The sequence below is a fragment of the Urocampus carinirostris genome, chromosome 20 (assembly GCF_059441175.1).
Source record: "Urocampus carinirostris isolate Australia breed hairy pipefish chromosome 20, RoL_Ucar_1.0, whole genome shotgun sequence".
NCBI lineage: Eukaryota > Metazoa > Chordata > Actinopteri > Syngnathiformes > Syngnathidae > Urocampus > Urocampus carinirostris.
Genome location: NC_142368.1, coordinates 25461293 through 25484711, shown reverse-complemented (window position 1 = coordinate 25484711; position 23419 = coordinate 25461293). Strand labels below are relative to the sequence as shown.

The following is a 23419-nucleotide window of genomic DNA, read 5'->3' as shown; positions in this document are numbered from 1 at the left end:
GCACAGAGCATGAGACAACAGGGTTTGCACCGTTTTACCTAGTGTTTGGTAGGATCCCTCGTCTCCCTGTCGATGTCATGTTTCAACATGCTAATACCAATGATGCTGTTGTCAGCTACTCTGACTTTGTACGCCATCTGAAGAAAGATCTACATGAAGCTGCTCAAATTGTACAGAGGAATACTCTCAGAGAACAGACTCGTCATGCCAAGCTGTACAACCGTAGGGCCAAAGGATCACCTCTCGTCGTGGGAGACCGGGTGTTGATCGCCAACAGAGGTGTCCCGGGGAAACGCAAAGTTGCAGATAAGTGGGAGTCAACCCCGTATGAAGTCATATCAGTCAAGCCTGATCTCAATGTCTACAGAGTCAAGGATTGTCTGACGGGCAAAGAGAAGGTAGTTCACAGGAATTTGCTGCTCTCTGTTAGCTTCTTGCCCTGTGAGGATGATCTGGCCAGCGAATCTGAACACTCAGAGTCTGACGCTGCTATGCATGGAAGTGATGTATGCCCTGATTTACCTGACGCGGTTGAAGACAGTGATGTCCGTACAGTAAACTGGGTGATACAGGCAGGTGAAGAGCAAGTTCATCCAGAGGTAGAGGATAACTCACTAGACAGCAGATCTGATGCCCAGTCCGACTCTCGCAGTGTTGATACATCCAGCCGAGGAAGTCAGCACATCCCCGAACAAGATGTTGACCATACTTCAAGTGACAATACGGAAAGCCCATCACAGTGCTCTGAAAACATGATCCCTTTGGGTATGGGTCTCCCAGACGAGACCCCATTGAACACTGACCATCTGGACGCAGACTCCCCTGATACTGACTGTTTAGACTTGACTGCCCCAGACCTTCAAGCTCAGGTTATTTGTGCTCAACCTAACCGTTATGATCTTAGGGTCCGCCAGTCCATCAGGCCTCCTAGTCGTCTTATTTGTCAGATGAATGACCATGTGGTAGGTGACAATCATCTGTCCGCAATATCTGCAAGTTCCTAGTTTAAGTTCAGTAGAGATGCACTTTCAGTTTGAGTAACAAAGCTTGAGTAAGAAACAAGAATTGTGCCTATGTGAGCACTTACAACTACAGGAACAATGTTTGATATTTCAGAGATGTAACAGGCATCTTTGAGTCTGTGCTTAGTTAGGAGTTTGCTCGCCTCCTTTCTTTTCACACTCCTTTTTGGGAGAGTTTTAGAACTGACATGCACTTCAGTTTGTTCCTTGTAATACTGTACCAGTTTTCGTGTCCTCTTTTTCATCAGTATTTGCCTTTTTGGCATGTGATTTTTTTTCCGTTTAGTGTAGCACTCCCATATTTAGCAGAATTTCAGGGGGGTGTATGTAACGGGTGTAATAATAACTTTTATTTTATTGAAATTCCTGCTAAAATATGTGTATAGTTTTTGGTAAATGTCCTGCAATGCTGAGTCCAACAGTGCCATCTGCTGGTATGGGGTGGGGTTTGGTTTTGGCTTCTAACATGTGACCAGGAGGCGGGGTTTTGTCAGTTTAACCAGAGTACTACAAAGAGATCAAAGAGATCAGACCCAGCAGAAAAAGCTAATGTTGTGACTCATCCATTTGCAGAACTGTAATAATAAAAACCTCATCATCCAGTCCAGCGTGAATGTGGATCTTTGGTGGGACACGTACAACGCGGTTACATATATATATATATATATATTTTTTTTAAAGCATTTTTGAAGGGGCATCGCTACTTTGCAGATTTTCACTTTTCGTGGGTGGTTTTGGTCCCCATTAACAGGGTCTAAAAAAAAAAAAAAAAAAAAAAAAAAAATTATATATATATATATATATTAGATAGATATTATTATATATATATTTTTTTTAAAGCATTTTTGTAGCGGCGTCACTACTTCGCGGATTTTCACTTTTCGCTGGTGGTTTTGGTCCCCATTAACCGCGATAACCGAGGGACTACTGTATATCTTCCGTTGAAGGAATCTGCCACACTAAATTGTGGAAATTTGGAGGCTTGCCTCACTGAGATGGATGTCACTCAACTTCTTGCGCCTTAACTCCGAAAAGACCGAAATGTTAGTCATTGGTCCATCTAAATGCTGTGACTTATTCTCAAAAACTGCTGTGAATATTGACAAATGTCACATCACACAGAGCGACTCAGTTAAAAATTTAGGTGTGATATTTGACCCCGATCTATCCTTTCAAACACACGTGAGGAAAATTACTAGAACCGCTTTCTTCCATCTTTGCAACATTAAAATCAAAACTAAAATTTGTCCTATGCTGTCTCAGTCGGATGCGGAGATTATAATTCACGCGTTTGTTACCTCCCGTCTCGATTACAGTAATGCACTACTCTCCGGTCTCCCGAAGTCCAGAATCAAGAGTCTTCAGCTCATACAAAATGCTGCAGCGAGGCTTTTAGAATAGAATAGAATAGAATAGACCTTTATTGTCATTGTTACAACACGGGTTGAATATATTGTGACAACGAACTTGGACGTGGCACTCCAGTTCCACGATTTTACAGTAAGGATAAAGAAAACAAAGAAGATAAAGGAATTAAAAAAATTTTGTACTGTCTGTGTTGCAGGCTTTGTTTTACTCCGGAGGGGGGTGTATGAGGTGGTGAGGGACAGACAGAGATGGCCGGATCCAACTAGATGTTTGATATTACTGTACACACGGTCCAGTGTTTTTTCCCCTGGTTGCTCAGTCCACGTATTGAATGAATTTGGGGAGTACAGTCCTTAAGCATGCCTGACTAAAGTCGCCGGCGACGATAAAAGCTCTGTCGGGGTGTGCAAGCTGCTGTTTATTGATAGCAGCGGGCAGGAGAATTAGCGCTATGCTAACCTTAGCATCCGGTGGAACGTTAGCGTCCGGTGGAACGTAAACAGCAACCACAATGACCACAGTTAGCTCTCTCGGTAGATTGAAGGGTCTGCATGATACTGCTAGAAACTCTATATCGAGTGAGCAGTGTGTGTCAATGATTCGGCTGTTATTGCAGCGCATAGTCCACCACCCCTGTTTTTACCGGTGTCTCCGTCTCGGACTAAGACAAAAAAGTTTGATCACATTACCCCGATTTTAGTTAACCTGCATTGGGTCCCTGTTAGCTTAAGATGTGATTTGAAGGTTCTCTTGGTATTATACAAAATCATGCATGGACTTGCTCCCTCATATCTTTCAGACTAAATTTCTCCCTATGTTCCGGTCCGGAGCCTTCGTTCTGAAAACGCTGGTCTACTAGTGATCCCAAGAGCCAAGAAGAGTTCCGCAGGTTCGAGAGCGTTCTCCATCCGGGCACCGGTGCTGTGGAACTGATGAAACTAGATCTTTTAAACAAGAATGCAGGAAATCTGAAAGAAAATGGCGCGCTACCAAGCTTGAGGTTTTCCGTCAAACCTGGTGTGCTCAAATTAATCCAAGTAGTCGATCAGTCAATTTATGACCCACTTTGTGCTGTTTCACCCCCAGTCAACTCTAGTCAAGCAAGCCATCAATATTATGAGAGACTTCCCATCCCGGCCACCACATCTTTGAACTGCGGCCCCCTGGTAGGCACTAAAGGTCTCTAAAAATAAGGATAACAGGCACAGAGACAGCTTCTTCCCCAGGGCCATCACCACCGTAAACGAGCGCACAAAATTGTAAAAACATATCTTGCAACTTTTTTTCTATTTTTGTTTCTGCTAAATGCTTTTACACAAAACTCTAAAAATTTGTACCTTGACAATTTTTTGGGGGGCAGCTAAATTTTATTGCAATTCCTTATCTTTTTGTCACAATGCACCATCTTTCTTTATTAACAACATTGCACTATTATTATAACTTAGGCCAGTCTCTTAGCACTATGTTGTAAGTATTTTTATGACTTTTATCCTGATAGCCTTTTATCTTTTTTTCTTTTAAGTCTTTCTGACATGTTGACCCTGGAGTGCCATGTCCAATCTCGTTGCATACAACGTTTCATAACGTTTATATCAATGATAATTGATTTCAATTCAATTCAGTGGAATTATCCTTTTTTTTTTGCAGCTAATAATGTAATTTTTCTTTAGTATCCCTAACTAAAATGTTGGATAGGGGTACTTACTTAGCAAAACATTTTGCAGAGGTTGAAAAAACACCACTGAAAACTTAAAATGTTAAAAAGCCAACTATTCAGTGCCATTGATGGCTATAGACAAAATAATCTTCCTTCTCCATTTTAGTAAACTCGTAGTGAAGGAGTAAACATTGCATTGTTGACGTCACAAAAAGCTACGCAGTCAGTAGATAGGACATGTTGTATCCCATCCGTGCAGATGTATCACTCTCATGCTCTGTTTATAAGTGGATATTGATTTTAAACAGGCATATTCTGTCCACAAATATTTAAAACTTAAAATTAGCACAAGATGAGGACTATAAACTCGGTTCACAACAAACTGACTCCATGGCCAGTCAACAAATTGTCTGGACTTACCCTAGCACAGATTTTGCCGTCTCCTCCGGTTTACGGACGGTGAAGGGGCTGGGGTCCACTCCTACGGTTTTGGGCATGAACTCCCTTCAATAGGAGACAAAGCGATTAGCAAAGCACGGCAATCTCGACACTACTTAACGGCGCTACCTGGCCGAATTGGTCATGGCTTTGCAAAAGGTGTCGTCGAAGGAGGTGAGCTCGTCAGGTCTGAAAAAGTCGGCGTAGATGTCGATGTTCTCTTCAAAGCGGTTCAGACGCTTCACCGTCAATTTTTTCATGGTTTGCTCACATGGGACTGGCATGTATAAAGAAAGCCTTGTTAGGATCTCACTTAGCTAAAATATTTTGGGTGGAAGTAAAGGGCTAGTCTTTTCAAGTGCAGGGCGTGTTTCAAAATTGGTTCTTGTTATAAAGTTCTTGAGCAGCACTGTAGGATAATAGCAGGTTTGTATGCACACTACTGGCAATAATAAAACCATTGCTTATGTTGTCACATTTTGGCTCATTTTGCTTACAAGACAAATAATTTTGGCGTATTAAATTTTTCTAATTAAGTTGCAAAACAAATTCAAAACAAAAATGTGAAATCATGCTTAAAATGAGCACAATTATCTAAAATGCAGGGTGGTTGATAATTTCAAACATTTAATAATTAAATAAAATAGTTATATATATATATATATATATATATATATATAATTTGGGATTAAATAATAATAATTTCTTGCCATTTTGGTTGATAGGTTCCATCTTTATTGTCTATTTCTTATTTTACTACTTTTGTATTTTTACTATATTTTCCAACCTTTTTATAGTAATGGTAAAAAATACTGTATTTTCAAAAATAAATTTAGAAAAAGAACAAATGTTTACCTGTTTCTAGGGTCAAATAAACTACACTATAAAAAAAAATCAACAAAAAAACATTAAAATCATCAAAACTATCAGAAATGCTTGATGCAACACAGCTTGGTTCATTTTAATGTTGTATTAAATATGTAAAATAATCAGAAATATAAAACTTTTTTTTAGAACAAAATTAAAGAAAGAATTGAAAAGAAATATGAGCCACCTGTCATCAGACATTTTCTGCTCATTTTAATTGTTGGGATATTTTCACATTTTAATATAAGCTAAAAAGCTAATGGGGTATCTTGCAGTGTTAAAACTGGATTGACATATACTTTCTTAAATTTGTGTAGAATAAACATGAGAAGCAGGAAGCACACAATATTTAATGTACTGTGTTTTCATTTTCTTTCAGCATTACCTTCGTCAAAGGCGATAGGGAGGTAGGACAAAACACCCTCCGACCACCAGAGCGTGTAGCTGACAAAAGAAAACAAAAACACAATTGCTGAAAGGGGACACAGCTAACCAATATGACAAAATTGGTCCTGACCAGAACAACATGGGTTTGTTTTCTGGCAGACCAATTGGAATGAATGCCCTGAAGATGAGGTTCTTTGTACATGCGATAGCAGATACAATTTTAGAATGGTGGGGACAATGGCTTCAAGCCAGATGAAGTGTGGACTGACGAGAAAGTGGGTCTCCTTTTATGTAAGAGTAGCGCGCAAACAAAACATTTTGTGTCACAGAAGTGCATGCAGACAAAAGCAGAAAAGTCATCATGGAACGGTGAATTTGCCCTACTTATCACACTTAAGGGAAGGTGAAAAAACTACTGTGGGGTGAATGGTGCAATGACAGCCTTGTCTATTATTCAAACGTATTAATCTCATGGTTTACAGGGAGTTAAATGAGGGAATCCTTTTTTTAAAAAAATGATAAGATTTCTAAATATTTGGTGGCTAATGGATTTTTTACCTGCGTCGGTCCACTGGTAGGGTCATGGTGCTCTTCTGATGCATGTAGAAGTCAGTGGGAAGGTCCCATAGATGTGGCTTGCCCTCCGCCGGCTGATACACTTGCAGAAACAAGTTGATGGCATCCTGGCGATCCGCATCTGCAAAAATGCCATCATTAGCCTGCACTACATAATACAATTATATCTAGTATTCGAATACTACAAAATGTCCCTTTAAGCATTATTTTTCAGAAAATATATGGTCAAACTTGAAATAGAGGTTAAAAAAACTAAATTAACATTTTAGATGGACAGTGTACCTCAAGTTTTTTAATGAAAAAAAGTGTGCCTTGACTCTGAATAGGTTGGGAAACAACCATCCATATACCCATTATCTTCCACCTATCTGGGGATCAGTCGAGGGGGCAGCAACCTCACAAGGGAAGCCCAGACCTCCCTTTCCACAGCCACTTTTATCCAGCTCATCAGACAGGATCCCGAGGCGTTCCCAGGCCATTCTAGAGATGTAATTTCTCCAGCTTGTCCTGGGTTATCCCCAGGGCCTCCTGCTGGTGGGACATGCCCGGAACACCTCCCGAGAGAGGCGTCCAGGAGACATCCTCACCAAATTCTCGAGCAATCTCAATGCGGGGAGTCCTTCCCGGAGGTCTAAGCTTCTCACCTGATCTCTGAGGGACAGCCCAGCTACCCTGTGGAGAAAACTCATTTTAGCCACTTGTATCGGGGATCTTGTTCTATCGGCCATGACCCACAGTTCATGACCATAGATGAGGGTTTCAACGTAGATCGACTGGCAAATTGAGTGCTTTGCCTTTTGACTCAGCTTCTTCTTCACCCATATGGACCAGTACAGGATCCGCATGACAGCAGATGCTACACCGATTCGTCTGTCAATCTCCCATTCCATCGTACCTTTAATCGTGAACAAGTCCCCAAGATACTTGAACTCCTCCACTTGGGGCAGTATCTCATTCCCAACCCAGAGGGCGCATGCCACCCTTTTCCAACTGAGTACCCTGGCCTCGGGCTTGGAGGTGTTGATCTTTATACCGGCTACTTCACACTCGGCTGCGAATCGCTTGAGGAAGTCAATAGCAATACATCATCAGCAAAAAGTAAAGAAGCAATGCTGAGGCCCCTAAACCGGACCCCTTCCCTGCCAAGGATGCACCTAGAAATCCCGTCCTTAAAAGTTTTGAACGGAATCAGTGAAAAAAGGCCGCCCTGGCGAAGTCCAACTTCCACTGGAAACAAATCCGACTTACTGACGGCAATGCGAACCAAACCCTGCTACCGGGCATACAGAGACTGCACACCCCATACTCCCGAAGCACCCCTCACAAGGCTTCCAGAGGAAGACAATCGAATGCCTTCTCCAAATCCACAAAACATATTTAGACCGGAAAGGTAAACTTCCATGCACCTTCGAGGACCCTGCAAATTGTGTAGAGCTGGTCCAATGTTCCACGGCCCGGACAAAAACCACATTGCTCCTCTTGAATCCGTGGTTCGACTTCCTGATGGACGCTTCTCTCCAGTACCACAGAAAAGACCTTACCACTGAAGCTGAGAAGTGTGATTACCTTGTAGTTGGAACACTCTCTAGTCCACCTATACTTCCGGCGCCGTCACGAATGGCAGCCACTCCAGCAGCTCCCGTGTTATTTTCGCTACTTTTGTGATTTATTTATTTATTTATTTATTTTTGCTTACTTTATCATTGCCTTGCAACACTTGGATTACTTTCTATCCTATGGATATGGGTTTCAACTCGCAAAAATACGTATATTCAAGAAACCTACTCCTCGACCTGAAGAACTCTCGAGCCGGCACGGTCCCCCCTTTTACCTAACGAGGTGAGGCGACCCTACCGGGGTTGCAGAGCCGGTGCTAAGGTAAAGGCTAAGCGGCTAGCGGCGAAGTGGCGATATAAGCCCACGGTACCGTCCATAATCATGGGGAATGTCAACTCCCTACCGATTAAGATCGACGAACTGGCTGTGCTTGTGAAAGACATCAAAGCATACAGGGAGTGCAGCTTGCTTTGCTCTACGGAAACGTGGCTTACGCCTAGCATAACGGACGCTAACATCGCGCTAAACGGCTTCTGCGCTGTTCGGGCTGACAGAGGGACAAAAGTCAGTTGGAAGCGCAAAGGAGGGGGACTGGCTATCTACGTGAACACGAGGTGGTGTAACCCCGGGCATGTAAAAACAAAGATTTCTATCTGCTGCCGTGATGTTGAACTTTTGGCTGTAAGTCTTTGTCCCTATTACATGCCCAGAGAAGCGTGTGACGTCATCCACTCCGCGGTGGCAAAACTTCAAACACAACACCCGGAGGCTGCAATGTTAATCTCTGGGGACTTCAACCACGTGACTCTTGATAAGACACTGCCCTCTTTCGTCCAGTATGTGAACTGCAAGACCAGGGGAAATAGGACTATTGACCTTCTGTATGCGAATATAAAAAATGCATACAGCGCTAAACCACTGCCTGCCCTTGGAAAAGGAGACCACAACCTCATTCTGCTTAAACCACAGTACAAACCAAAAGTGAGGAGGCTACCAACAACCACACGCTCATTTAGAAAATGGTCCACCGAGGCAGAGCAGGCTCTGAGAGACTGCTTTGGATGTACGGACTGGGATGTACGGACTGGGATGTCCTGCTAGGGTCCAGCAGTGGGGACATTGAGGAGATGGCAAACTGCACTACTGACTACATTAAGTTCTGCATGGACAATGTTGTTCCTATAAAGACTGTACGCTGCTATGCCAACAACAAGCCCTGGATCACGAGCGACATCAAGTGCCTTCTGAACCAAAAGAAGAGGGCCTTTAAAAATGGTGATCATCAGGAGCTAAAACGAGTACAGAAGGAGCTCAAAGTCCAGCTCCGGAAAGGGAAGGAGCAGTACAGGAGGAAGTTGGAGAAAAAGCTGCAGAACAACAACATGAAGGAGGTGTGGGAAGGGATGAAAACAATTACTGGCTGCAGCACCAAGCAGGGTGTGGCTGTGGATATAGATGTGGGGCGAGTCAACCAGTTGAACAACTTTTTCAACAGGTTTGACCACTCCGCCTCATCCTCACCCCTGAGTAATGCAGCTGTCCTTCCCCCTCCCCCTCTGGACACTAGCATGGAAGACATCCCCCCACTAAAAATAACTTCAGCCCAGGTGTGTGGAGAGCTGAGAAGGCTACAAACCAGCAAGGCAGCTGGTCCGGATGGAGTATCCCCCCGATTGCTGAAAGCCTGTGCGTCTGAGCTGGGAGACCCTCTACAGCGCATCTTCAACCTGAGCCTTGAACAGGGGAGGGTCCCTCAGCTGTGGAAAACATCCTGCATCATCCCAGTCCCAAAGAAATCAAGACCTGAGGAACTCAACGACTTCAGGCCGGTCGCCCTGACATCACATGTGATGAAGACCATGGAGCGGCTGCTGCTGCACCACCTGAGGCTACAGGTCCGTCACGCCATCAACCCACTGCAATTTGCTTACCAGGAGAAGGTGGGAGTGGAGGATGCTATAGTATACATGTTACACCGATCCCTCTCTCACCTGGATAGGGCGAAGGGGGCTGTGAGGATTACATTTTTGGACTTCTCCAGTGCCTTCAATACCATACAGCCTCTGCTACTGAGTAGGAAACTGACAGAGATGGGAGTTAGCTCACACCTTGTAGAATGGATTACTGACTACCTGACAGGCAGACCCCAGTATGTGAAACAGGGGGGCTGTACATCGGACACTGTGGTCAGCAGCACAGGATCTCCGCAGGGGACCGTTCTCTCTCCGTTCCTATTCACTCTATATACATCGGACTTTAAGTACAACTCTGAGTCCTGCCATGTGCAAAAGTTTGCCAACGACACTGCGATCGTGGGATGTATCAGAAACGGGCAGGAGGAGGAGTACAGGAAATTGATTCAGGACTTTGTCCGATGGAGCGACGCAAACCACCTGCACCTAAACACCACCAAGACCAGAGAGATGGTGGTGGACTTCAGGAGAACCAGAACTCACCCGGTTCCTGTAACCATCAAGGGAGAATGTGTAGAATTTGTCCAGACCTACAAATACCTGGGTGTGCAGCTGGACAACAAACTGGACTGGACTGCCAACACAGAAGCTCTATGTAGGAAATCCATCGCATCCACTACACAGCATTATCTCCAGACAGAAGAGCAGTTTCAGCGACAGACTGCTGTCACTGTCTTGTACTACGGACAGACTGAAGAGATCTTTTCTTCCTCATGCCATGAGGCTCTTTAACTCCACCCGGCAGAGTAAAGGCCCACATTAAACCACACCACCTACATTGGATATTACCGAATCCTACTGCAATATGTATTCTGTGTAGCACTATTTAGTTACTCTATATAACACGCAACAGTGGGCATTTGCACGTCACACTGGGTATTTGTATATTGTATTCTTTTGGCTTTATTATTGTACTGTTCTCAGCTCAGGGATGCTGCTGGAAATGTGAATTTCCCTTAGGGGATGAATAAAGTATCTATCTATCTATCTACCTTGTTGAAAAGGGGAACGACCACCCCAGTCTGCAAGTCCAGAGGTACTGTCCCCGAAGTCCATGCGATGTGAAAGAGGCAGGTCACCATGACACACCCACAACATCCAGAGCGCGAATGAAGTCCAGGCAGATATGATCAACCCCTGAGGCCTTGCAGCAACAGAGCTTTTTGACCACCTCCGTGACTTCAACCTCAGAGTCCGAAGGCTCTACTTACTCTGAGGAAGACCTGTTCGTGGGATTGAAGAAGTATTTGAAGTATTCCACCCACCGCTTCACAACTTTCCGGGTCGAGGTCAGCAGCCCTATATCTCCACATACAGTGTTGAAGGCACACACCGTCTCACACTACCAGACGCCTCCACCTTTCCCTAAGATGCCGGATGATGGACATGAATTTCCTCAAAGCAGTTCAAGAGTCCTCTTCCATGGCCTTGCCAAACTCTTCTCATGTCCAAGTTTTTGCCTCTGCCTCTGCAACTGCTGAAGCCGTATTCCGCTTAGCCAGCTGATAGCTCCCAGCAGCTTCCAGAGGTGTACAGGCCAGGAGGGCCTGATAAGACACCTTCAGCTTGACGGCATCCCTTACTGCCAGTGACCACCAACGGGTCTGTGAATTAAAACTTTCTCTGACAAGATATTTGTTTTTTGTTGTCATATGGGGTCTGTGATCTGCACTGTCTGGCCCCTCACCTAGTACTTGTTTGTCATGGGTGAACCTACGAGGGGCTTGAAGCCCCCAGCCAACATAGTTCCTAGGACCATTGGGACACACAAACTTCTACACCATAGAAAGGTAGCAGATTACAGAGGAGGACCTGAGGTCCAACATTTAATAAACCAGGGAAGATTTGTAGTATCACTTTGACATTATTTTCAAGGGAATTTCAACATTTAGAAAAAAGGCAAGCCACTATAACAAAATATATAAAACTTGAGATGAAATGAAATTTCTAAAAGTGTTATCTAACAAACGTTTCTTTTTTGCATTATTTATTGATTATTATTATTGATTTTAATTTATTTATTTTTCACATTTATTATGTAAGTGTATTTTGTTCCCACCAATCTTTGTTAGTTGTATTGCACTTTTTCTCCATCTGAAAATGAGAAAAACAAGTATATAGCATGAAAGATATGATAAAGAAAGAAATCTCGACATTTTCATATTCGAAGCTTCGAAAATTCACTTGAAACACAGAATCTTGAAGAATATTCTTGGGTAAAGCTCAGCCCAATGAGCTATCAAAAACATACAAGGGGCAAGGAGCAACAGTGGTCGAAAAGGACAGTGTGCCACTCAATAAGGCACGTCAGATTTTTCACTCTTGACATATCTGATATGAAAAGAAGTTTCGTCACGATGGCCACTTGCTTGAAAATTGATTCGAAATTGCGACTGAACAAAGCGTGCCAGACGGCTGAGGCCACGGCATGTCAAGTGAGGCCCTCGTCTCAGCTCCTGACACCTTCGGGAGGAGCTCATCAATCGATAATAAGCTTCAATGTCCAAACAGCAACTGATAGGGGGAAATTACAACACCGTTCAATATGCTAATGCAAGATGCAAATAGCTTGAAAACGTGCTTGGAGACCTTTTTTGTCATGCTAAAATCATGCACGTGCAAGGGATGAGCTACTCCGAGCTAGTGAAAGACATTTTTTAATATAAACGTGATGCGATGAAAAAATCATACGTTGTTATGAGGAGTACATTGCAAAACGTGTTGTCCAGTTAGAACATTTTTGTGAAAAACATCTACTTCTAAATTCAATCTGTCCTCGGAGTAGCTTCGTAATTTGAAAACATCTTAAGTAAAGATGCATTTTGTATGTGAATGTGAATCCGTTACAAGCCCTACAAAAGCACAGTATGATATTTTTTTAATAAATCATAAAAGAGCAGCAGAACATTGAACAAATACATGTTAAAATCAGATTACCGCACAATGAACATAAAACGAGAAGCACATAATGTAAAAAAACAAAAAATAAAGGAAATAAGAAAAATATTCATTTTCCTTTTTGCCTTTCGATTTTTGAAAAACTGTATAAAATTCTATTGCAAAAAAAAAAATACTATTGGAAATGTGCGAGGCAGACGTAGCGATAGCCAGACTTGTATTTTTGACTTCGTAACGCGCGGCAACATTCACGTATTTCCTAACCTGAAACTTTTGTGTGTTAACACACTCTTGGAAGTGTATGAGATGAGCCGGCTACCCACCAATCAAAACGCGGTTTCCTTCGCGACACTTTTTATATATTTTGATTGTTCAAAATGCATTTTTTTTCATGGATTCTGTGCTTTTGACTTTAAATTTGTTGAGAAAAAAAGGTTAAAATTGTTTTTATATTTATTATTTATTATTATTATTATTATCTTTTTTGTAGATTTATGAATAGTTTAATGTCATTTCTTGTGTTTTTCAGTGTTACTGTGTGTATAAACTAAAAAAATAGTTTTTCTTCATTATTCTTTTATCAATTTATTTCCTTTTGTTATTGTATTTTTTGTTCCATTAAATATATTAAACTCACTTTATATTGCTCACTGGCAAATGGTCTGTGTATATATATATAACTTTTTTCAAGTCACTGAAGACCCGGTTTACAATATGTACACACGCACGCACGCACGCACGCACGCACACACACACACGCGACAGCCATGCAAGGCGCCTACCTGCTTAATTGGTATATTATGGGTTCCGAATCTTTCCCAAGGAGACACTTTGACATTTAACTCAGAAGAGCCAGTTTATAATTGTTGCACTTCAATTTGTAAGATAAATATGTAGCTGGTAAAGAGAAATAAATATGACAAGGTTCTATGACACAACTAGACAATTCCCGCGGCAATTGTAAGAGTTGTGATTGATCTGGAAGATGATCCCGGCATGTATCTATAACCCCGGTTGTTAGCATTATGAGTTAGCATAATAGTTTTAACTCAGAGAGATATTTCTGCCATTTTTTACTTGGTTCTGTAGGGGGACTCCGCCCCCCCACAAACCCCCAGTACTGGAAAGTTCATTTGAGATGGACCCACAACCGTTAGCAACAAGGATATGCCTTGTGGAGGTCCAAAAAACACATTCATGGTAACAACGTTGTAATAACACTGTTATTACACATTAAAAAATTTAAAACGTACATGTTCGAAAGGAATGAGCCATTCCATTTGAATTGGCCCATCCGGAATTCATCAAGCCCATTCAATTTGCTGAGTCATTAGCAGGTTAGCATTAGAATCATTTTTCAGCGTGAAGAAGTTAGCATTTAGCCGTTTGCATCACTTTTTGGTATGTATCCATTAGCATAACTCATTAACATGAGGCCATTAGCATAATTTGTATATATGAAGTCGTTAAAATATTGCCATTACCAAAAAAAATTTGCATGAAGAAGTTAGCATTTAGCCGTTAGCATCACTTTTTAGCATGTAACCGTTAGCATAACTCATCAACATGTATCCATTAGCATAATTTGTAAATATGAAGTCGTTAAAATATTGCCTGTACAAAATTTTTTTGCATGAAAAAGTTAACATTTAGCTGTTAGTATCACTTTTTAGCATGTATCTGTTAGTATAACTCATTAACACGAGGCCATTAGCAGAATTTTTAAATATGAAGTCGTTAAAATATAGCCATTACCAAAATTTTTTAAAATGAAGAAGTTAGCATTGCCGACAGTGTTTACAGCTAGCTTGTGCTAATACTTGGGCTGGCTGCGCCAGCCCAACTAATCACCAACAGTGTTTACAGCTAGCTTGCGCTAATATTTGGGGTGGCTAGCGGCGCACATAGCTGTTAGCATCCTTTTGCTAGCATAAACTCTTTGGAATTCACCACTTACCTATGGTTAAAGGTAATGTGGGTCGGGCCCCCTCAAGCCACCCTGGACAGTCGCTGCTTACTATGACTACCCTCTGAAAAAAACCTAGTTTCCATGACTACCCATAGAAATGAATGGGCCCATGTATTCCGTATGGGAGATTCTCAAAACCCATTATTCCGGATGGGGACTTTTTTTGTATAAAAAATCTGTATTGTCGCAGGAGAGTCGTGATCAGGCCGGAATTTTAGGTATACCTGTATGAATCGTTGGGCTACTCCAAACGCTCTGGGAGGAGAGGCCTGTCAAAATTTGGCGGAAGGAGATAGATATAATATTATTGAATAAGATCTCGGGGGATTATAATAGTTGTGCCTGCATCGCTGCTTACAGCATTTGGCAATGTAGTTGTGCCTTGCTGAAGCAATCACAACTAACTACCTGTCCGTTCTTATCTATTCAACTGATTCAAATACTGCTCAGAAATTTTCAAATCCTCTGACATACACTAATTTATTTTTAAAGTAACGGAAATAGTTTCTTTCCCTGGTAACTGGTTATTTTACCAATAGAGTAATTCAGTTACTCACTCAGTTACCTTTTGGAAAAAGTAGGGCGTAACTGTTACTAATTATTTTTTTAGATATTGTGCCTAACACTAGTTACAGTGCAGAATATGTGGTATGTTATTTTGTATACAAGCTGTAGGATGTCAGGCACATTATACAATGCCTGCAATATGAAAGTGCAATGGTTGATAGGCACACCTGAGAAAGCGTTGCTGTAGTAGCGTGAGAGCGTCTGCATGATATCTTTGGAGTGCTGAGTCCACGGTGCAATCTTGCGGTAGGTCTTGACCCGGTGCACCAACTGCGAGCCACCGTACTGAAGCGAAAGCGTGTCGCCGTGGTCCTCGTACAGCTCCTCAAACAACCTGGAAACCACAAACGTAGGACTTTTCTTATTTAACAAATATTGTGAACATGGACAGAAACAAAGTGGAGTAGGTATGGAACTTAATTGAAACGTCATTATAGTGGAAGATTCTTTTTTTTTGATTTTTAGTTTTTTGTTTCTGCAGCGTACACTGGTCATTATCAGGATAAAGGGTTTTCTTCATCTTTTTTGTGTTGTAGTACTACCCTTTCATTTAGCAAAGAAGAAAATGAATGAAAAAACGACAAAGCCAGAGCTATTATTGAGCAGAAACCACTTATGTAACAATGCCCCTTCACTCAAATAATAAAATCAGGCATACCTCAAAGTGGATAAAAGTAGCATTCAGATTTACTTTTGTTTCTTTCTGAATCCGACCGTACATGTTGCATTCACGTGTCAAACACTGTAGAAAATTCTGTATCTTTTAAATGCCACATCTCAGAGTTTTTTTCGAGCGTAACATTTTAAAAAGTAATAAAGAAAATATTGAATTCATTTACATAAGGGGTCACAAACTTGCGGCCTCCGGGATAATAGTTTGATATCCCCGCCTTAATGTGAAATTTTACTGATTGAATTATTGCCATATTAATCCTTATTTTCTCATTTTAAATCCTATTTTGTTTGGAAAATATACTCTTACCTTTTTGCAGGATTATTGTAGTTTTTGTTTATTACTGACTTCTTACTTACTGAGGTACTGTTTACTTTATTTCTATGACTTATTTTGTGTAGGAAAAAACATACGATGATTATGAGCCATAAAGACCGTTTCTTCAGATTTGCATCGTGCATTGCCTTCTTCATTCTGATTGGCTTAACAATGCCAATAATAGTAGTTGTGGGTCATAAATTTTGCAGTACACAGTACTCTTATTCATTAAATGAATGCTTAGGGCTGTAAAAAGTAGTTTTATTTTGTTTAAAAGCATTGCAGGGAATTAAATGATGTAATAATTATAAAAAAATAAAGGTTTATCTTCACCTCCCTCAAGCCCCCCATATTAAATGACGGATCACTGTACTGCAGTGTTTCCCATAACATATGAAGATTGAGGTGGGCCACCAGGGTTTAATTGATATCAGCAGAGTCTCAAAAACTTGTGTTACTAAAAAGTCTAATAATATTTCAAACTATATGAATTTGAAGTTAATCAAAATAACATATGTTATCATATAGATTATTGCAACCGCCATGGTGTGTGTATTTCCTCCAATATTTTCCATTTTTTTAGAGGGGTTGTAGTCTGTGTAGCAACAGAATCATCCCTAAACCATGAATTGACCCTTTGCATGTGATGTCACGTCGCCATCCCTGGCGGAATGATAGCCATGAGAGACGGCAAGATGCACCCTGTTGGACAGCACTTGAATGAGGCTTAAGGTTGAAACACATGTAAATATCGACAACAAAATAATATAACAACTTTTTACGATGGTGATTTATTGCTGTGTGGTAAATGTGCCAACTGGCTGGGTTTTAGACCCGGTTTAGAATTTTACTGTATCCCTTTTTGATGAAGACAGAAGAAGGCAATGTTTTTCTGCAATCAAACTAAGGAACACACATTCCTGTATTTGCAGCGAGCATGTTTTACAAAGTGCGTTTAATGCATTTTAGAGGAATTTTATATGAGGTAAGTACGAGTGTTGTGGCTAATTTCGATTCCTCAGCAGAAGTATCTCACTTTCCCTAACGTCAACGAGTGTAACTGAGCGAGTGTAACGATCGTAGTCTGTATACTTTAATGGGTTTATTAAGGAATATTGATTAGTGTGATTAAAACAAAAAAAAAAGTTTGCGTGAAGGGTGAGATTCTGCAAGGAAGTGTTCAGTCACAATGAGTCGCGCCAAATACACTTAATGTAGCTACTGTAGCTAAAATACAAATGATCAAAATCTTGAACAGCTTTCAGTTACGGTTGATTTGACATTTGATGGCACTCAGGATAAAACATGTAAGCGTACACAGCGAACACAAGTGTCTTACTTTTGCAAAAACGCATACCGGTAGCCCAACCAGCTACCAAGAACTAGTAAGCATCCAGATGTTTATAAGCTTTTGGATCGGCACCGGTGTTTTGGGATACTCCATTTACAAAGTAGTTGTACTGATGGTGTGGACAAAAGTCAGGCAAACTGGACAATTTTATTTAGATGTTGAATATGTCGGTGTAGGTCGGTAGCTACCCTGCTAATGCTAGCGCTCTTTGTGATTTCTGACAAGTGTAATTTGTAACCTGTGAAGACCCTTGAGACATTTTTCGATTAAGGGCTATACAAATATATGTGACTTGACTTGATATATAACATATTTTGTAAACATAATACTTCAGGGGGAGTATAAGCAGATCAGATAATTAATTATGCGTTGGAGGCTGCTGTGCTAATCGAGTTAAGCCGTCTCCAAACGCGCATCGATGCCAAGCCAAGGATTTTTTTTTTTTATGATTGCCTTTATTTATGTTTATGCCTTACCTCACGCAGTCTGTGTCAAACTGCAGTATGGCCTTGTCGATCATTCCCAGAGCATATAATTGATAGGCCAGCGCACACTTGCCCACCATGAACTGGGCCGTGTTGGTCCGGTCCAGACAGTCCACGCAGTTGGTCCTGAGCACACCTGTCTGGAGACACATTCAGTAGAAAAATAAATAAATAAACAAGTCAAAAAACTTTTGAAATTTTATTTTGCAGGTCATAATTACTGCAAACAAATACAGGTTGATATAGGAGTATTGGTGACTTTGTGAAAACCAAATAATTTTTTTTTCAAAAAAGACAAACTGACTAACCTGCACTCGTCCGCTGACTGAAACGCTTCCACCCAAGTCACCCCACCTGCCAAGAAAAGAGGAACATATTTTCCAGACTATATGGCGCACGTAAAGACCCCAATTTGTCCAGAAATTTGAAAGTGTGCATCATAAGCCGGTGCTCCTTTTGTACTGCTAATCACAGTGGACAAGATTTGAAATCCATAGAGTAATTACATGTGTGTGTGTTAGTACACGGGGTTTTAAAGTACAATGATTGATTAAACGAAAAATATAACTGACCAACATCATAAGTTATTGTATGGAATCGGAATTGAACCTGGGTTGTGTCAGTGAAAGCGCCGACAATTAACTACTAGACCAACAGTGATAAAGATGACATATGAGAAGACATTCAAATTTATTTTAACACTGTCTTTACTCATGGTGACAGAAACAAATGTTAGAGAATCGAGAAAAAAGAAAGTCATCCTGAAAGATATAAATTCTGGTTCACTATCCGATACACCAAAAAGTTGTTTCTGTCGATGCTGCACCAACATGTTTGAAAGTGGGAATGGTGTTTTCAGGCCGATGTACAGTGTTACTCTAATGCCAAACGTAACGCTGTTTAAACAATTGGGTTCCACTTCACAATTGTGTCTCACATGTTGTGGACCCTTAGAAATCATTTATTGATATTTTATATATATGTATATATATACCGTAAATTCCGGACTATAAGCCGCTAATTTTTTCCCAAATTTAGTGAAGCGGCCATTTAATGTAATTTTTCTAACGGCCACCAGCGGCGTTGGAGTATCAAAGGTAAGATTAAGACCAGTAGAATATGTGCGCCTAAAAAGACTGCAACCTCTAAGTTTATGCATACATTTTCTGTAAAGTAAAGGTACGTTCCGATAATGAGGAAGAGGCCCTTGATGGTAATAGTTATAAGGAGGAAGTTGAGGACGATCTACCGTGTACTTCACAATTATGGGATGCTTTCTTTTGACAGACACGTTTGATGCATTGCGAGCGTGATCCTACTAGCATGTTGGTACCTTTCAAAGGCACGGTTAGGGATGAAAGTTATATTATTATTATTAAAGCTTTGAAAACTCTCTCGGTGTACCGTCTTTCTTCATAAATATATGTAACCATGTATAATATGTATTAGCAACTATATATTTTTGTAATGTATTTATTTTAGAGATTTATTCTGTTATATGCAGGGATCAGAATGGAGATTTTCATTTTCAGCTGAAATAGCCAGGGTCCAGGAATAAAACAGGGCGGAGGCACCCCCCCCCCCCCCCCAAGCTCCTGGGTTTTAGGCAATTTACTTGTCCAAAACCATGCTTATATTTATCATTTAAGCAAGATTTTTAGAAGATTAAAATAATTTGCCCACATAACTGATTTTTTGGTAAATACTGCAAGATAAGTTCAAATGCAGTTCAGTCCCTGCAGCTTGAGCAACAATGCGGCCAATTTTTCTAACGGCCGCCAGGGTGCGCCAGAGCAATAAAGGAAAGAGTGAGACAGTCGGATTTTGAATTTGTTTGCTACGCAAGAGAAAAAGTGAAAAAGTCGGAATGCCTTTGGAGTTCAAAAACAGCGGAAATCCGCGGATCCGCGGAAAATTCTGATCCCTATATATGTTCTACGAACGAATCAAAAATAAGGGGCAGAGAAAACGCGGGCTGATGGGAAGTGGGGTAAAGCTGAGTTACCGGTAGATCTGTCTGTTGTCGCAGCGGACAATAGTGGATATATATTTTTCCCACCCATAACTTTGGAAATATACATTTTGTTTCCTTGGATTACTTTCAACGGGACCCGGACTTTACAAGTCTGCATCATACGTTAATTACGGGTATCATTTTCCATTCATGATGCTGATTATGGTTCTAAGATTGTATACTATTTATTTAGTTGTGAATATGCTTGATTGCTGTTAAGATTGTCGAGAAGGGTTGTTCAAACCACACATTGTTTGTGTGCCGTTATTAGTGTCGATAAATTTGTTCAAACCAAAAAAACAATCGTGGAACTTACAGCCTGGTCTGGGTTACAATGCGTGCGATATATATATATATATATTATATATATATATATATATTATATATATGTATATATGTAAAGTGTTCTTGCTTGAAGTTTGAAGCCTGAAATTAAGAAAACGTTGGCGGCCAATACTTTTGCTAGTCAATGTATTGAAACCTAATTTATTTGAAACCTTTTAACACATCTCAACTATGTATGAGAGCACATTAGCTTAAGGATTTGGCAGAGATTTGGTTCCAGCACGTCATGTGCACTTTTTATGTTATGTAACAAGGAAAATGATGAACGTGCAGAACACAGCTGAGACTCGCACATGCTACAAGGCCGCCAATTTACTCGCTAGTTACAGGGAACATAGGCGGCAACACAACTGCCGCCGGGCTTCATTTCCATTAAAAAAAATTAAAAGCCATCATTCACATGTTCCGTGCAATACGTAGGAATACAAAAGAAAAGAGAGAGCGAGGTGGATTTACTTATGACATGAATATATTTTTTTCAGGTTATACAAAATAATTGAGATATTACGTAAATACAGGAAAAATATGCTTTTTCAGCTATCCATGAAACAGTTTTTCCACATAACAATAACAACAATAATAATAATAAGTAATAACAACAATGCCTTTTTTGTATACAAAATATATCAAACTGTTATAAACTGAAAATAATATTTGATTATAATCTATTTTGTCTCAACTGTAAAGAGATACAGTATTATGAGGATTGGGTTATGATTTTCTGGTGACATTTTACAGTTTTTCATTGCTTTTCATTGAGCACTAAAGCTTCGTGTATTTTTTCATCAAGTGATTAATAAAATAAGGTACTGAGATTCGATCTGCAACCTCATTGGAAATGTTGACCTAAGAAAGCTGTCAACTGGATATTCGTTATTACCTATATTTCGTGTTAAAGATGTGGTGTAACAGTAGTCTGTACAGCCCTTTGAGACTTGTGATTAAGGTGCTTAACAAAAAAGCATGCGTTGACTTAATCCATCAGTTCTTTAGAATAATGGGGACCAGAAACCCCAACAAAAAGTAAAAATCCTCAAAGCAGCGTCAGACATTCATAAAAAGCCCTTTAAAGGGCAAACGCCCTTACCCATTGAGAGAATAAGACTGTAACAAAATAACAACTGTAAGTCTACGGATTAAAACACCGAACAAAGAATTGCAATTGAATGAATACTCTTCATTGTCATTAAACAAAAATAAAACAAAATTGGAAGGGTTTGCCTTTCAGTGCAAGAAAGCAATTTCGCGAGTGTCTGGCTGGCTGCACTCTAGCTTTGGTATCCTTGAATTGAGACAGGTCTCCGTAATGATGTAAAAACAACCCTCCTAAATGCAGCGGTTTCCCACTAATTGAAGCTCTAGGTCATCAGTTTCATATGTAATGGATATGGCTTTGGTAACTTGGAGGGTTGTTACGTAGCTTAGCCAAAGCAGTAGGCTGGACCTGCAGCCTCACTATTGCCTTCCCTCCCGAAGCTGCCTCAGTCGCTTCCCAGACCTGTTCACAATCTATGGAGCACCCACTGGTGATCACCATTTCTTTGAGCTCTATTGACTTTCCTCAAAGTCAGAGATATTTGAAGGATTTATTTTCAATGCAACAAGCCTCTAAAACGTAGGTTTCCCAGTTTGTTTTGGTGGACACATTCACTTGTCCGCCCACCCCTGTGTTTGACTAACAGCATACACCACCTTATCAAAATCACACACACAGAGAGTCACACCCACCCAACACACACAAGCGGGCCCTATGAAAGCATTTGCTGTGAGCTGTCAGCTCAGGACACAATGCATGGACGTTACTGTCAATGAAAATAAAGACTACTCAATTCAAAACTTGCGAATCAGTAAACAAGCCATAAGCGAAGTGGAAAGTATTAATGTGTGTAATAAAAAAAAAAGACCGATACTAAAAGAATGTATCATAAATTAATGAGGGACTAGTTGGCAACCAGTTCCAGGTGTCCCCTGCCCACTGCTCGAAGATAGCTGGAATGGGCTCCAGCACACCCCGCGACCCTTGTGAGGATAAGAGGTGCAGAAAATGGACAGATAAATGAATGAGACTGAGTGTGGAGTTTCTCACCTTTCATCAGGGTGGATTGTGTGGCAGTAGAAGTCGGAACGATTGACAAAAAAACCGGTCCGCTTCACCACATTCTCGGCAATCATGCTCAGACGATCCAGAACGTTGCTAAGCTTACTGAGCAACAGAGGGACATGCAAATTTTAGCATTAGGCTAGCATTGGTTGGAATTAAAAGAAATACATATAAATATAAATGCATAATGTTCAAATAAATATTAAATGGACAGTGTGTATTATTTAGCGCCTCTAGTTGGACAAAAAAACTATCAGAAAAAATAATATTGATTTAAATAATAATCAAAAATAGATGAACTATGATATAAACATGTATATTAACCTTACTTTAAGGGAACTTACATATTAGTTCCCCTATATTGCTTCTACGATTAACCAAAAACCCCAAAAAGGTTGGGCAAATAAAGAGAATTAAAACTATGCCTTTTGATCACTTTAAATTTCTGTTTTTTTTAGTTTGTTCTTTGTACTTGTTTTTGGTTGCACTACACCAAACATCGACATCCAGGTGTCAAATAATACAAACTGTCCCTTTAATCAATTTGCATAAAAACAACTTCTATGCATATTTTAAATTTATTATAGACCAAAGCTGCAAACAAATGCGAAGAATTATTTTTGATAAGTCCAACAGCTAGAATGAAATCGGCCAGGCAACAAGTAATTGAGCCCCCATCTTTCTGGCGGATATGCGTTTCTTTGTTTTCTTGAACTTTTCAAATATCTGATTAAAATATGAAATTAAAAATAACTTCAAAAGTCAACAAAACATATAAAAGAAAAAAAAAAACAATTAAACAAAAATAAAAAATAAAACAATAAAAAACACAATCATGAGGGAATTTAAACAA

At 40.4% G+C, this 23419-nt stretch overlaps 1 protein-coding gene across 1 annotated transcript in view; it reads right to left on the bottom strand.

Annotated features, from left to right (window-relative positions):
* fig4a (FIG4 phosphoinositide 5-phosphatase a) overlaps positions 1-23419 on the bottom strand; it is a 114116-nt gene that overhangs the window by 30368 nt on the left and 60329 nt on the right. The window contains exons 12-19 of the mRNA XM_088324773.1: positions 22552-22668; positions 18415-18460; positions 18098-18246; positions 15447-15613; positions 6298-6436; positions 5738-5796; positions 4615-4762; positions 4468-4551 (exon numbers count right to left, since the gene is read on the bottom strand). Of these exons, the coding sequence (XP_088180899.1) occupies positions 4468-4551; positions 4615-4762; positions 5738-5796; positions 6298-6436; positions 15447-15613; positions 18098-18246; positions 18415-18460; positions 22552-22668 (909 nt within the window). The remainder of the gene's footprint in view (positions 1-4467; positions 4552-4614; positions 4763-5737; positions 5797-6297; positions 6437-15446; positions 15614-18097; positions 18247-18414; positions 18461-22551; positions 22669-23419) is intronic.